This window comes from Octopus bimaculoides, chromosome 2 (assembly GCF_046866305.1).
Source record: "Octopus bimaculoides isolate indiv1 chromosome 2, ASM4686630v1, whole genome shotgun sequence".
Taxonomy (NCBI): Eukaryota; Metazoa; Mollusca; class Cephalopoda; order Octopoda; family Octopodidae; genus Octopus; species Octopus bimaculoides.
The window spans coordinates 38443388-38456390 of NC_142929.1; the positions used below are offsets into that span (position 1 = coordinate 38443388).

A 13003-nucleotide genomic window follows, 5' to 3' on the forward strand; every position below is an offset into this window, starting at 1 on the left:
GGATAGACCAATTTGAAGCTAGTTTGATTAATAAATTGCCAATACATAAGCAGTGTTACCAGTAGTTTCTTAGAGGATACAGATGTCACTGCTAAAATAAATTATTGGACATAAAATGAGGAATCTAAATATTCTATACCAAGATTATGGGCTAACATTTGTTTCCATGATTATTGAGATGCTTGTATATGTAACTATGTTCCTCAGATAATTTTAAGAAGTTGAACTTTGTAACAGATAAATTTGCAAACTTCAAATCTCATTCAACTATGGGACTTTCAAAAGGTACAAAGACACTCAGTCTCTAATTTGCATAAAGTATTATCTAAGAAACAAAGAATTTGGTAATAAAAAGAAGAGAAAAGAAAGAAAATATAGATTTGTTACATTTACCAAGGCCATACACTTCTAGAGTGTTGGGTGTTATAGTTCATTAAACTGATACCAAAACATGCTGGTTCTCATTTTGCAAGTCCCAGAGGATAAAAGATAAGCAATGACTCCAGTGGAATTTGAACTTAGAAGAAAGAAATTAAATATTATTATTGCTGAGCATTTAGCCCAGTACCATCATACTGTTTCCAACGAAGACAAATATTAAAAAAAACATGCATGCACACATACACATACACACACTCACACATTCACATGCATGCACATACACACAGACACATTTGTTCACAAACACACACATTTATGTGTACATATGATCATAGTTTTTTTTTTCCAGAAGGGTTGCGGTGGGGTTGTCATTATGATAAAAAGAGCTCCTGCACTGTGTCACATCTTTCTGCCTAACCTATTACCACCCATTCACTGCTGCTAACACTTGAAATCCATATCAAGCAAATGAATCTCATATTTCTAGTGTAACTTTGTTGACACTATGGTACAAAACAATTAAACAATTACATTTTAGTGAAAACAGCAATGTTGAGAAAACAAAGAATATCAGGAAGTAACTTCTTATTCTAACTGGTTGATAGCTTTATGTTTCATATTTTATTGGGCTTTATCCTCTTATTTTACTCATTTATGTTTCTTCTGTTTATGACACACACCCTTTTGAAAGAAAAAAAATATCAAAACTGGGGTTCCCTAAAACAATTAAACAAAGATTTGTTGTGGATATTGTTACTGTTGCTATTGCTGTGCAGTCCCAGGTTTGTGTGGTTCAAACAGATCTTTGACATATTTGTACAATTTAGAGATCTAGTACTTCAGATATACAATGTCTCTATGAAACTAAAGACTGAATTGTGTACTTCAACACATAGTTTACATTATGAGATTCAGGCACTGAGCTGGCAGAATCATTAGCATGCAGGGTGAAATGCTTAGCGGCATTTTGTCTGTTTTCATGTTCTGAGTTCAAATGTCACTGGAGTCGACTTTGCCCTTCATCCTTTCAGGATCAATAAAACCTATACCATTTGAGTACTGGGGTCAATGTAATCGACTATCCCCCTCCCCAAAATTTCAGGCCTTGTGCCTATAGTAGAAAGGATTATGGGATTCAGAGAGGTTGTTTGAGTTTGATGCCTTTTTCTCTCAATTATTCAGTCTGTTTTTATATATTAGGTTGGAAAGAAAGTCCTATCACATTTAAAGATGGGAAAGAAACAAATGTTTCTTTGATCTTAATTGATATATATAGTCAAGATAATATTTTCCTTCATTATTGATAACATAATCCCATCTATTTGGCAAATTGTTGATCTCTTAGTCATAAAATTCTTCAGGTTTTGAAGCAAAGAAACACTCTCCCTCCCTAAATACTATTGAAATATCTGAAAAGATAATAGTCAGATGGAGCAAGGTCAGGAGAGTAAGGAGGATGAGGCAAAATTTCCATATTTAGTGTCATAATCTTTTCATTGCTGACTTGGACAGTATGTGGCCTTGCATTGTGATTGAGCAATGATGAACACTTTTTCTACAAATTTTTGTACAATGCTTCCAGTTAATAATATTACTTTGCTGTATTAACTGTTTCATTTTGGTGTAACACTTCATGATAGATAACATCTTTTATAACCCCCAATGCATAACTTTTTTTGAGTGTAGTCCTGGTTTGGTGGGCTGGATTCTCTGTTTTCATTGGGTGCTCATTATCATTGTTTGAATTGGCTATAATTATAGAGAATTCACTTTTTACTGCTTATGATGATTCAACCCATGAAATGTTTGGTAGAAAGTCTACTCTTTAATGATGAGCTGAGAGCAACTCTTTGAATAAGCTGAGAAGCAGTCAGATGAGGAGGGACCTACTGACCAAGTTAAGACACTTTCCTGGTTCATGAAGGTGCTTTATGATTGAAATATAACTTCAGTTGAGCTATTTTGTTCCTTTGTGCACAGTTTTCAGAGGGCCAAGATTGACAAAACTTGGTCATTCAGATTGAGGGCAATCTGCAAGAGAAAAATTTCCTTAGTGAAACTGACCAAACTATTGTTAGCATGTCTGGACATTATAATTTCATTTTCATAGACAGAATGGATATTTCTTGCCACTTTCATTGCTGAAGAGCCCTCTTTAAAGTCATACTGTATGCATTGTCTGATATGGGTTTGATCTCAACTCATTTTAAAAGGGTAAAAGCAATATGAATGTGTTGCCATAAAGGAGATTATTTTTAGTTTCATGAGAGTGTTGAAGGTGCTTTTAGGCTGTTAGTGTTGTGTTGGTGTCTTTTTCACTCTTTATGTCTTAGATGTACAACGTACATTGGCTCCTCTGGTTGGTACTGGGACAAGTAATAATCTGAGGGAACTAGATCTGGACTATATACTGGCTATTGCATCAGTTTGATTCCCTCAAGTTCCTGGAGTTTATTCTGGGTCATTCAATGGCATGAGGTCTTGCATTGTCTTGTTACAGAAGAGCTCACTTTCAACCAATGTTGGGTATTTTTTCCAAACAATGGCATACATCCATGAGATGTTGAGTGCACCTGATGCTTCTTGCTGGATTTGCCTTTATGGTTTGGAGCAAGGCTTTGGAATCCACAGTTTTAGGCCTACTGACCTTGCCTGATTGTCAAGGTTCTTGGAACCCCCAAAATGCACTGTGAGTCAACTGTGCATTCACCTTTTGCACAACAAACTTTCTGGTTGCTTCTTCAACATTATGGCCGAGTTCGATTTCATAAAGCATAAGTTCTCAAATTAGACTATCTTGCATGTTCATCTGTGCAGGCTTCAAATGACATATAGAATGAAGCACTGCACAATGTGTCAGCACACCAAATACCATGATACTACCAGCCTCAGCGGGTGTCATCCACAGCTTGAACTGCTTCAGTCATGTGTTATACACACCACAAACTAGCAGTGTTGCAAAACTTTTGACTTGCCTCAGTAGTACAATTTTGATTGTGTTGTCATCTTCATCTGATAAACAATTATTTTTTCATTTACTGGAGGAGGGAACTTATGTCAATATATGGTTGAGAAAAAAAAATGACTAGGTCTCCTTGAAAAAGCAGCGTGGTAAAATGTGAAAGTAACTTCAAGTTGATAGATTTTCTCAGTATGAGCTAAATAGTGATTGTTATATTTAGAATTGTTTTATCTCTTGTCACAGTCAAATTATTTCTTATTTTCTTTTCAAAGTTTGTTAAAACTTCATGATTCTTTTTCAATGGTATGGGAAGAGAAAGAGAACACTTTTCTCTCCCACACTCCAGCCATGTCAGTTTCACCCTAACATCTTTGCTGTTTGATTTCTTTTGAGATAATCATACCATAAAGATAAGTATAGAATTTTCCCATGTCTTACATGTTGTCATTTCTTTTTCACTAAGTCTAAGATAAACTGTTTCTTTGTTTTTTTTTTTTTCTTGAATATAGGCCACTTTGATGCCTTTAGTTTCTTGTCACTTTTTGCTTAGATTTGTAGAAGGCAGCTGAGTATCATTCAGAAATTATTTGGGTATGATATGCTGTTTAGTAAGTAATCTAGTCAACTAAAGAAACTGAAAAGACAGAATTGTTATTCTTATAATGTGTCAGATTAATCTCATTCTCTTCACGCACCCTTGCTGTCTCTTTCACTTTTTATAGCTCTTAGACTCACATATACATGCAAGTGCACCACATCATTACAATCCAAAATATTTATGAATAATGATGATAACTTGATAATGGTCATAATGATGATGATAATGACAATGATGACAATGATGATGATGATGATGATGACGGTGTCAATGACAATGGTGGTGGTGGGGGTACTGGTAACGAGGATACTTTTTTACTCTTTACAGTCATCTGATTGTGGACATGCTGGAGCACCACCTCAAAGGGTTTCAGTTGAAGACATCAACCCCAGGACTTATTCTTTGTAAGCCTAGTACTTATTGTATAAGTCTCTTTTGCCAAACCACAAAGTTATGGGGACATAAACACACCAACATCAGTTGTCAAGCAATGGTAGGGGACAAACACACACACACACACACACACACACACACACATATATACAGCAGGCTTCTTTCAGTTTCTGTCTACCAAATCCACTCACAAGGCTTTGGTCGGCCCAAGGCTATAGTAGAAGACACTCACCCAAGGCACCAGGCAGTGGGACTGAAACCTGAACCATGTAGTTGGGAAGCAAGCTTCTTACCATGCAGCCATGCAATAATGACAATGATAGGGATAGTGGTGTTGGTTGTGGAAAGAAAACCAAGATGTAAAGTAGCATGGTAGAGGCTGTGTGTGGAGGGATCATTATGGTATGTGTAATACTATATTTGGAAACACTAACTGGTTATTTTGGTTTTTCTTTCTGTTTAAAAGGTCACTCAGCTACATTTGAAGATTATAATGTGGATGTGCCATCTTCTGATTCACTTATGTCCAGATCGTGAGAGTTCTTCAAAAGAGACCCTTGAAGTCCTTTACTCCACTTATCCTTCACCTAAAGAGGTTATGCAAGAAGGGATTTCGATTTTTCCTGTTGTAGAAACTCTGACTGAAAAGATTGCACGGTAACTTTTTGCTTCATATAAGTTAATTGTTACTTGAAAAAATATTCACTCCTACATAAGTGCTTAAGTAGATTTTTCACTGCATACACACTAACATACATTGATATATATATTCTATTATATTAGAGTGAAAACTAAAACCAAGGCATATATATATATATATATGTATATACAGGGTGTAGTGAATAAACTGTCGTTTAAATTATGTAAAAATGAAAATAACTCTGACATCCCATTTTAACTCATATATTTACCAAAATTGCATAAAAATATCTTGAAATACTAAAGAGTAAATTTATTCAATAAAATCGCCATTGGCTTCAATCACAGCCTCCAAATGACTCTGGAATCTCCTGCAACTCTTCTGGGTGGTCTCCTTGGTTAAGTTGGTGAATGCTGCCATAATCCTTGCCTTCAGTTCATCTTTGGTGTTACAAATAGTTTTGTTGGTCTCTTGCTCAACTGCTTTCCACATATAGTAATTAAGTGGGTTACAGTCTGGGGAGTTAGGTGGCCAGATGTTAGGGGTGTTGTGGTTGCAGAAATTATCTGACAGCCATGACTGGGTTCTCCTGCTTGTATGGCACGGTGCAGAGTCCTGTTGCCAGACACAGGATCTTCCAACAGCCACCTTCTTGATGCAGGATAGCTCTAGCTCCTCTAGGCACTTGATGTAGGCCTCCGTGTTGAGTCGAGGCTGTGTGGGAAGATGGATAGAGGCATAACATCACCATCACTAGTGATCACTCCAAATGCCATGATTTCGACTGGATGTTTGATTTTTATCACTCTCGGAACATGTCCTCAGATTGCAGTGTCCCCAGATTGATACCCCAAACACTCTGAGATGTTTGTATTAGAGCTTCAGTTGCAAATACCAAGCAGCACAGCATCTTGTTTCCAAATTTCTGGCAGAGTGAATTGTATCATGGTGCTGTTTTTCTCACAGATGGTGCCCACCTGACCCTACTATAGTCAAGAAAAATCAAAAATAAACAATGTGAATGTGTGAAATTAAAAATATAAAATGGTGACAATTTACCCATCGCAGTCTGTACACACACACACACACACACACACACACATTCAAACATATCTGCTTATTCATATTTCTTATGTTTCTATAAACTGCTGGATAATGTGTGTGCATGTTATATATGTATATATTATATGTGTGTATTATATCATTACGTGCATGTGAGTAGATTAGTGTTGATGGGTGAATGGAATGGGGTAACATTTGTGAGCGTGTGTGTTCTACATTGCTTTTGCTTATTTGTTACAGTTTGTGTAAATTTACACCCAATATGAAAAGGAAATTAATTCATAAAACTCTTTATAAAAACTAATTTAATTAAAACTATTGGGAATTGTAGAGCAGTAAATCAGTCTAAAATATTGGAAAGAATGGTAGAACTAATGTGTTTGTTTTCACTTTGAATGGTTGATTAATATGGCATTTTATTAGTTGACTAGTTTTTCCTGTTTTCTTATTTCTTTTTCTTTTCTTTTATTTTACATGTGATATGCTTACAAGGAATAAATATATCTGAAGTGTGGGCATAGGCGTGGGTGTGTAGTTGAGAAGTTCACTTTGTAACCATGCAGCCCAGGTTCAGTTTCACTGTATGGCCCCATAGCTTTTTGTCACAGCTCTGGGTTAATCATTCTTTCTGAGTCAAATTTAGTGGAGAGAAATGTCTCAGATGCTTGTTGCATTTGCATGTATATGTGTGTATGTGTTTATATGTGTGTGTATGTGTTTCTGTGTGTATCTCTCTCTCTCTCTCTCTCTCTCTCTCTCTCTCTCTCTCACTCTCTCTATCTCTCTATCTATCTATCTATCTATCTTTTGGTGTTACCAGGAGTTTTGTTGTTCTCTTGCTCAACTGTGCTCCACACATAATAATCAATGGGGTTGTAGTCTGGGGAGTTAGGTGGCCAGATGTTGGGGGTGACATGGTCACAGAAATTGTTGACAGCCATGACTGGGTTCTCTTGCTTATATGGCATGGTGCAGAGTCCTGTTGCCAGACATAGGATCTTCCAGCAGTCACCCTCTTGACACAGGGTAGCACTAGCTCCTCCAAGCACTTAGTGTAGGCCTCCATGTTGAGTCTGAGATCATGTGAGAAGATGAATGGAGGCATAACATCGCCATCACTAGTGATCACTCTAAACCATATGATTTTGACTGGATGTTTGATTTTTATCACTCTCAGTACATGTCCTCAGATTGCACTGTCCTTGGATCAACACTCAGACACTCTGAAATATTTGTATTAGAGCTTCTGTTGCAAATACCAAGCAGTACAGAATATCGTTTTCAAATTTCTGGCAGAGTGAATTGTGTCATGGTGCTGCTTTTCTCACAGTATCCAACTGACCCTATTATACTGACCCTATTATACTGTGTGTATTTATTGAGCGAAAACACCTAAAGCTCCATGAAGCTCCAGCAGGGGGTGGTAGTGACCCCTGTTGTACTCTTTCGCACCAACCTTCTCTCACTCTTTCTTCTTGTTTCTTGAGTAATGCTGCAATCGACTGGCGTCCCGTCCAGCTGGGGGGAACACATACACCATAGAATCCGGGAAACCAGGCGCATGAGCCTGGTTAGACTTTAAAAGGGTGCATAAATAAAAAATAATATATATATATACATTTATGTGTGTGTGTGTGTGTGTGTGTGTGTGTGTGTGTGCATGTGTGTGTGTGTGTGTGTGTGTGCATGTTGTGCGTCTGGGCATGTATGTGCATTACTGTCCTCTTGCTTTGATTTTATGTGATAGCTGTAAACAAGTACAACTGTGATGTAAGTAGTGGCCTTCATTTCCAGTCTTCTATGAAAATATGTCTGGTAATGGGGTAAATTACCTTACCTGGAAAGAGGTGAGGGTTGGTGACAAGAAGAGTATTTGGCTATAGAAAATCCATCTCAGCAAATTCTGTCTGTCATATGCATATACATGTGTTCTTTTGGAAGGAGGAGGAAAAAAATTGCACATGTATATATATATATATATATATATATATATATATATATATATATATATATATATATATATATATATATATATATATATATATATATATATATATATATATATATATATATATATATATATATATATATATATATATATATATGTATGTATATGAAGGTGGTTAGCTGGCAGAAATGTTAGCATACTGAACGAAATACTTAGCGGTATTTTGTCTGTCTTTACGTTCTGATTTCAAATTCCACCAAGGTCGACTTTGCCTTTCATCCTTTCGGGGTCGATAAATTAAGTACCAGTTGTGTACTGACATTGATCTAATCGGCTGCCTCACCCCAAATTTCGGGCCTTTTGCCTAAGGTAGAAAAGAATATATATATATATATATATATATATATATATATATATATATATATATATATATATGTGTGTGTGTGTGTATATATTTATGTGTGCAGTTTTGTGTCTGCATTTGTCCTCCCCACCATCGCTTGGCAACCAATGTTAGTGTGTTTACATCCCCATAACTTAGCAGTTCAGCAAAAAGAGACTGATAGAATAAGTACTAGGCTTACAAAAAATAAGTCCTGGGGTTGATTTCTTCGACTAAAAATCCCTTTAAGGCAATGCTCCAGCATGACTGCAGTCAAATGACTGAACAAGTAAAAGACTAAAAGAATCAAGATCTTGTGCACCTGAAATCTGATCTTCTGTTTGAGATGACCAAACTTTATACACTTTACTATGAATGATGGATGTGAGGGAGAATGTCATAACTTAGTGATAGAGTTCAAAGTCAATCAGTGCTTAGCAGCTTCACTCTGTATATTTGAGCTCTGTCACCATAGAAACAGTCCTATACTTTTTGATCAGACCTTGTATATATATGGCAAAATGGCTATCAGATTTCTGAGATTGGTTGGCTTTTATCTTAATACCCTCCCATTATATATAATTTTCAAGAAACTTTTGCTTGAAATATTTCTTCCCGTATATGGTGCACAGATGTTCTGGAATTTTTTTTTTTTCTTTTGCAAATCCTTGAAGGATGTTAAGCCTGTAACACCGTGAAACAAATATGATGGCAAAAACATCTACAGGACTGGACAAATAGAGTAGGCACTTATCAAGATTTCATATTTCAAAATGTCAAGATGGCCATCTACAGAGCCATTTAATTTTCTCCAACTCTATTTGTTTTTACACCAGCTTTATAGAGATGAAGCTTCAAAATAAAATATTGTATATCCTAAGGAATCTTCTTGACTAAAAGTTGATGGATACAAAGTTGTATATCTGAGAGTGAATGTGTGTTCTAAACCATTTTCTTTAGTAAAGTAGGATCTGTTTATTTTCCAAGTAAACATGTTCATGATGGATGACAAGATGTTGTCAATTGGAAATTTAAAAATGCATCAGCATGCTTCATTACAGTTAATACCTTCACTACTAATAGGAACTCTTCATCTTTTATTTTTCCTTCTACTTGTTTCAGTAATTTATAATTGCGGCCATGCTGGAGTACTACCTTGAAGGGTTTTAGTGAAACAAATCAACCCCAGGACTTATTTTTTAAAGCTTGATACTTATTCCATCAGTCTCTTTTGCTGAACTGGGGATGTAAACACTCCAACACTGGTTGTCAAGCAGTAGTGGGGGAGACACACTGTCACAAAGACACACACACATAGATAAATACATATATATATGATGAGCTTCTTTCAGTTTCTTATTTCTTTATTGCCTGCCCACAAGGGACTGAACATAGAGGTAACAAACAAGGACAGACAAAGGGAGTAAGTCGATTACATTGACCCCAGTGCATAACTGGTACTTAATTTATTGACCCCGAAAGGATGAAAGGCAAAGTCGACCTCGGCAGAATCTGAACTCAGGACGTAACGGCAGACGAAATACTGCTAAGCATTTCGTCCAGCATGCTAACGTTTCTGCCAGCTCACCGTCTTAACTTTCAGTTTCTGTCTACCAAATCCACTCACAAGGCTTTGGTCGGCCCAAGGTTACAGTAGAAGACACTTGCCCAAAGTGTCAAATAGTGGGACTGAACCTGAGACCATGCGGTTGAGAAGCAAACTTCTAACCACACAAGTTGTTTGCTGATATACTTGAACAAAATATTTGATTGAGTTGACTGAGTGACAGAACTTAATATTAATCTGTGCATTAAGCCATTTGATAACTGTAAGCAGAAATACATGTCAATGTCAACGTTCTTACCATTTATTTTTATCATGGATATAAATAGAAGAGCAACGTCACACATAAGCCACTCTATGTAAGCTTCCGCACACACATGCACACACGCACACACACATGCATGCAAGCACGCACATATGCACGCACACACACACACACACACACACAAAGAGTCAGAGCAAGCGCAAGGGAATAGCAACGTCAACTACACCTCAGTGCTGATGTTGGTGTGTTTATATCCCACCAAGTTCAGTAAAAGAGACTGATAGAATAAGTATCAGACTTTAAAAACTAAGTCCTGGGGTTGATTTGTTCAACTAAAACCCTTGATGGTGGTGCCCCAGCATGACCACAAATAAAAAAAGATGATTGAAACAAGTAAAAGAAAAGATCTTCTTTCCTGTTAAAATTCACATCTTTGAATTTATTTTATCAGTTTCTTAAGATTCTTTCTGAAGTGTTTTATTATTTCTCATCCAAGGTACTGTTAGATCTAACATGCTCTGAAAACTCAGCTGATATAATTGTCTATTTGATTGAAGGGTATTTTCATGGTTATCCTGAAGAGAACATTGCAAAAGAAGATCTCTTTTGTTTGCAATTCATAGACCTTTGTTTACTTTTCCTCAGTAGACTATTGTCTAGTCATGGACTGTTTGACAACATCAGCACTGAGACATAGTTGATATTGCTGTTCAGTTCCCTTGTGCCAGCTTTTTATGTGATTTGCGTGTGACATTGCTTTTCTATTTCTTGCTATTTGCTCCTTGTGAGCCTGGAAGCATCAACATTAAAAAAGGACTGGACTGATGTTCACATATTGTTTTTCTATTTCTGTTTTCTAACTTGATAGCTTTGGGAGAGATTCTTCCTATGTTTTTTCAAGTACCAACTTAAATATTTGTTTTACTAACTTTTGAGCTAACTGGGTTGAGTAAAAACATAAGCAACGTTTTGAACCATGAAGAATTTGTACCAGATTTTTATATAGTTTTGAATTTTTTAAAACATTTTTTTTGCAATTGTCTGATAATACAGACATAGACTTGCCCAAATGCATCAATAAATTAACATTGATATATTTTTCACTGTTGTTACAATCACAATGGAACTATGATATTTGAGCAATGTTGCTATTCAACTTCAAGAAAGGATGTAAAGCAGCTGAAACTGCTTGCAATATCAACGAAACATTTGGTGAGGAAATGACCAGTGAGTGATCAGCTCGAAAGTGGTTTAAACGATTTCTCAGTGGAGACCTGAGCCTTGAAGATCATGAGCATAGTGGACGCCCATCTGTCATCAAAGACAGTCATTTAAAAACTGTCATTGAAAAAGATCCACATAAAACCACCCAAGAACTGACAAAAGAACTTCAAGTTAGCCAGAAAACTGCCAGCAACCATTTGCATGCAATCAGAAAAGCTTGACAAATGGGTACTACACGATTTGAATGAAAATCAGAAAATGTACAAATATGAAATTTGCTTATTGCTTCTTCTTCATAAACAGACTGATCCATTTCTCAACTGTATTGTAACTTGCCACGAAAAGTAGATTCTGTATCAAATGAAAAATGTTCTTACAGTGGTTAGACTAAAATGAAGCCCCGAAAACCTTCCCTAGACCTGAGCTCTTCAAAAAGATGGTTATGGTGACTGTTTGGTAGTGTATTGCTGGACTCATCAACTATAGCTTCTTAAAACTCAGAAAAACCATTACTGCAGAAAATATTGCCTTGAAATTGCCAAAATGAATGAAAAACTGCTACTCCTCCATCCCAGACTGGTCAACAGCAGAGGGCCAGTTATTCTTCATGACAATGCTCGACCACATGTTTCCTTAATGACGCTCCAGAAGTTGAGGGAACTTGGCTATGAAGTTCTTCCTTACCCAACTTATTCCCCAGATCTTTCTCATACCAACTACCACTTTTCCAAACACCTTGATGGTTTCCTGCGAAAGAAGGAGTTAAAAAATCAAACCGATGCTGAAAGTGTGATCAAAGAGTTCATCAGCTCCAGAACTCCAGATTTTTATGTTACCGGAATAAACAAACTTGTAACTCATAGGCAAAAATGTGTTGATTGTAATGGTAATTACTTTGATGAATGAAATTTCTGCGTTGTTGAAATATATTGTGATGAATTTCCTGTTTCAAAACGTTGCTCACTTTTTACTCAGCCTGATATAAAACTTAAAAAAGAGGAAAAGAAAGGGAGAGGGGAAGGGGAGAAGGGCGGTAGAATGGATGGAGAGGAGAATAATGGGAGGAGGAGTGAGTGACTAAGAGAGAAGGAAAGAAAAAGGGAATGGAGGGGGAGAGAGGTAGAGGAAGGAATAGCATGTTGAAAGAAATAAACTCTGAACCCAATTATGGAAAGTAAGAAATTCTCTGGGTCAGTCAAATGGTTTTTACTCTATTGGACAACATGATGAGAAGAATCAACTCCCATGGATTTAATAAAGAAGGTTTCACTTTAAAATTCTGGGAACATTGCCAAATAGAACAAGCATGTAAAGAAGGCCTGAGAGTACACTGGACAAAACCTTGTGACCTATAAGAACAAAGATGAGGACTCCAGTTTGAGTGCACCAGTCTAAAACATATATTTAGTCTCACCATGAAAATAGATCTTATGAAGAAACCATAAACAGTTTGAAGTGAGGGTTAAATATAATGTGTATGACTTTTGTATACATTATACATATTATATGTAATAGAAAAGGGTATACAATTCTTTTCTTTTTTGTCTTTCCTGTGTGTTTTACTTTGAACTATATCTGTAGCAG

At 36.4% G+C, this 13003-nt stretch overlaps 1 protein-coding gene across 3 annotated transcripts in view; it reads left to right on the plus strand.

Annotated features, from left to right (window-relative positions):
- Positions 1-13003, plus strand: part of LOC106873453 (axonemal dynein light chain domain-containing protein 1) — a 103902-nt gene that overhangs the window by 59494 nt on the left and 31405 nt on the right. For all 3 annotated transcript variants that reach the window (XM_014920813.3, XM_014920812.3, XM_089343602.1), the window contains exon 20: positions 4801-4991. In XM_014920813.3, the coding sequence (XP_014776299.1) occupies positions 4801-4991 (191 nt within the window). The remainder of the gene's footprint in view (positions 1-4800; positions 4992-13003) is intronic.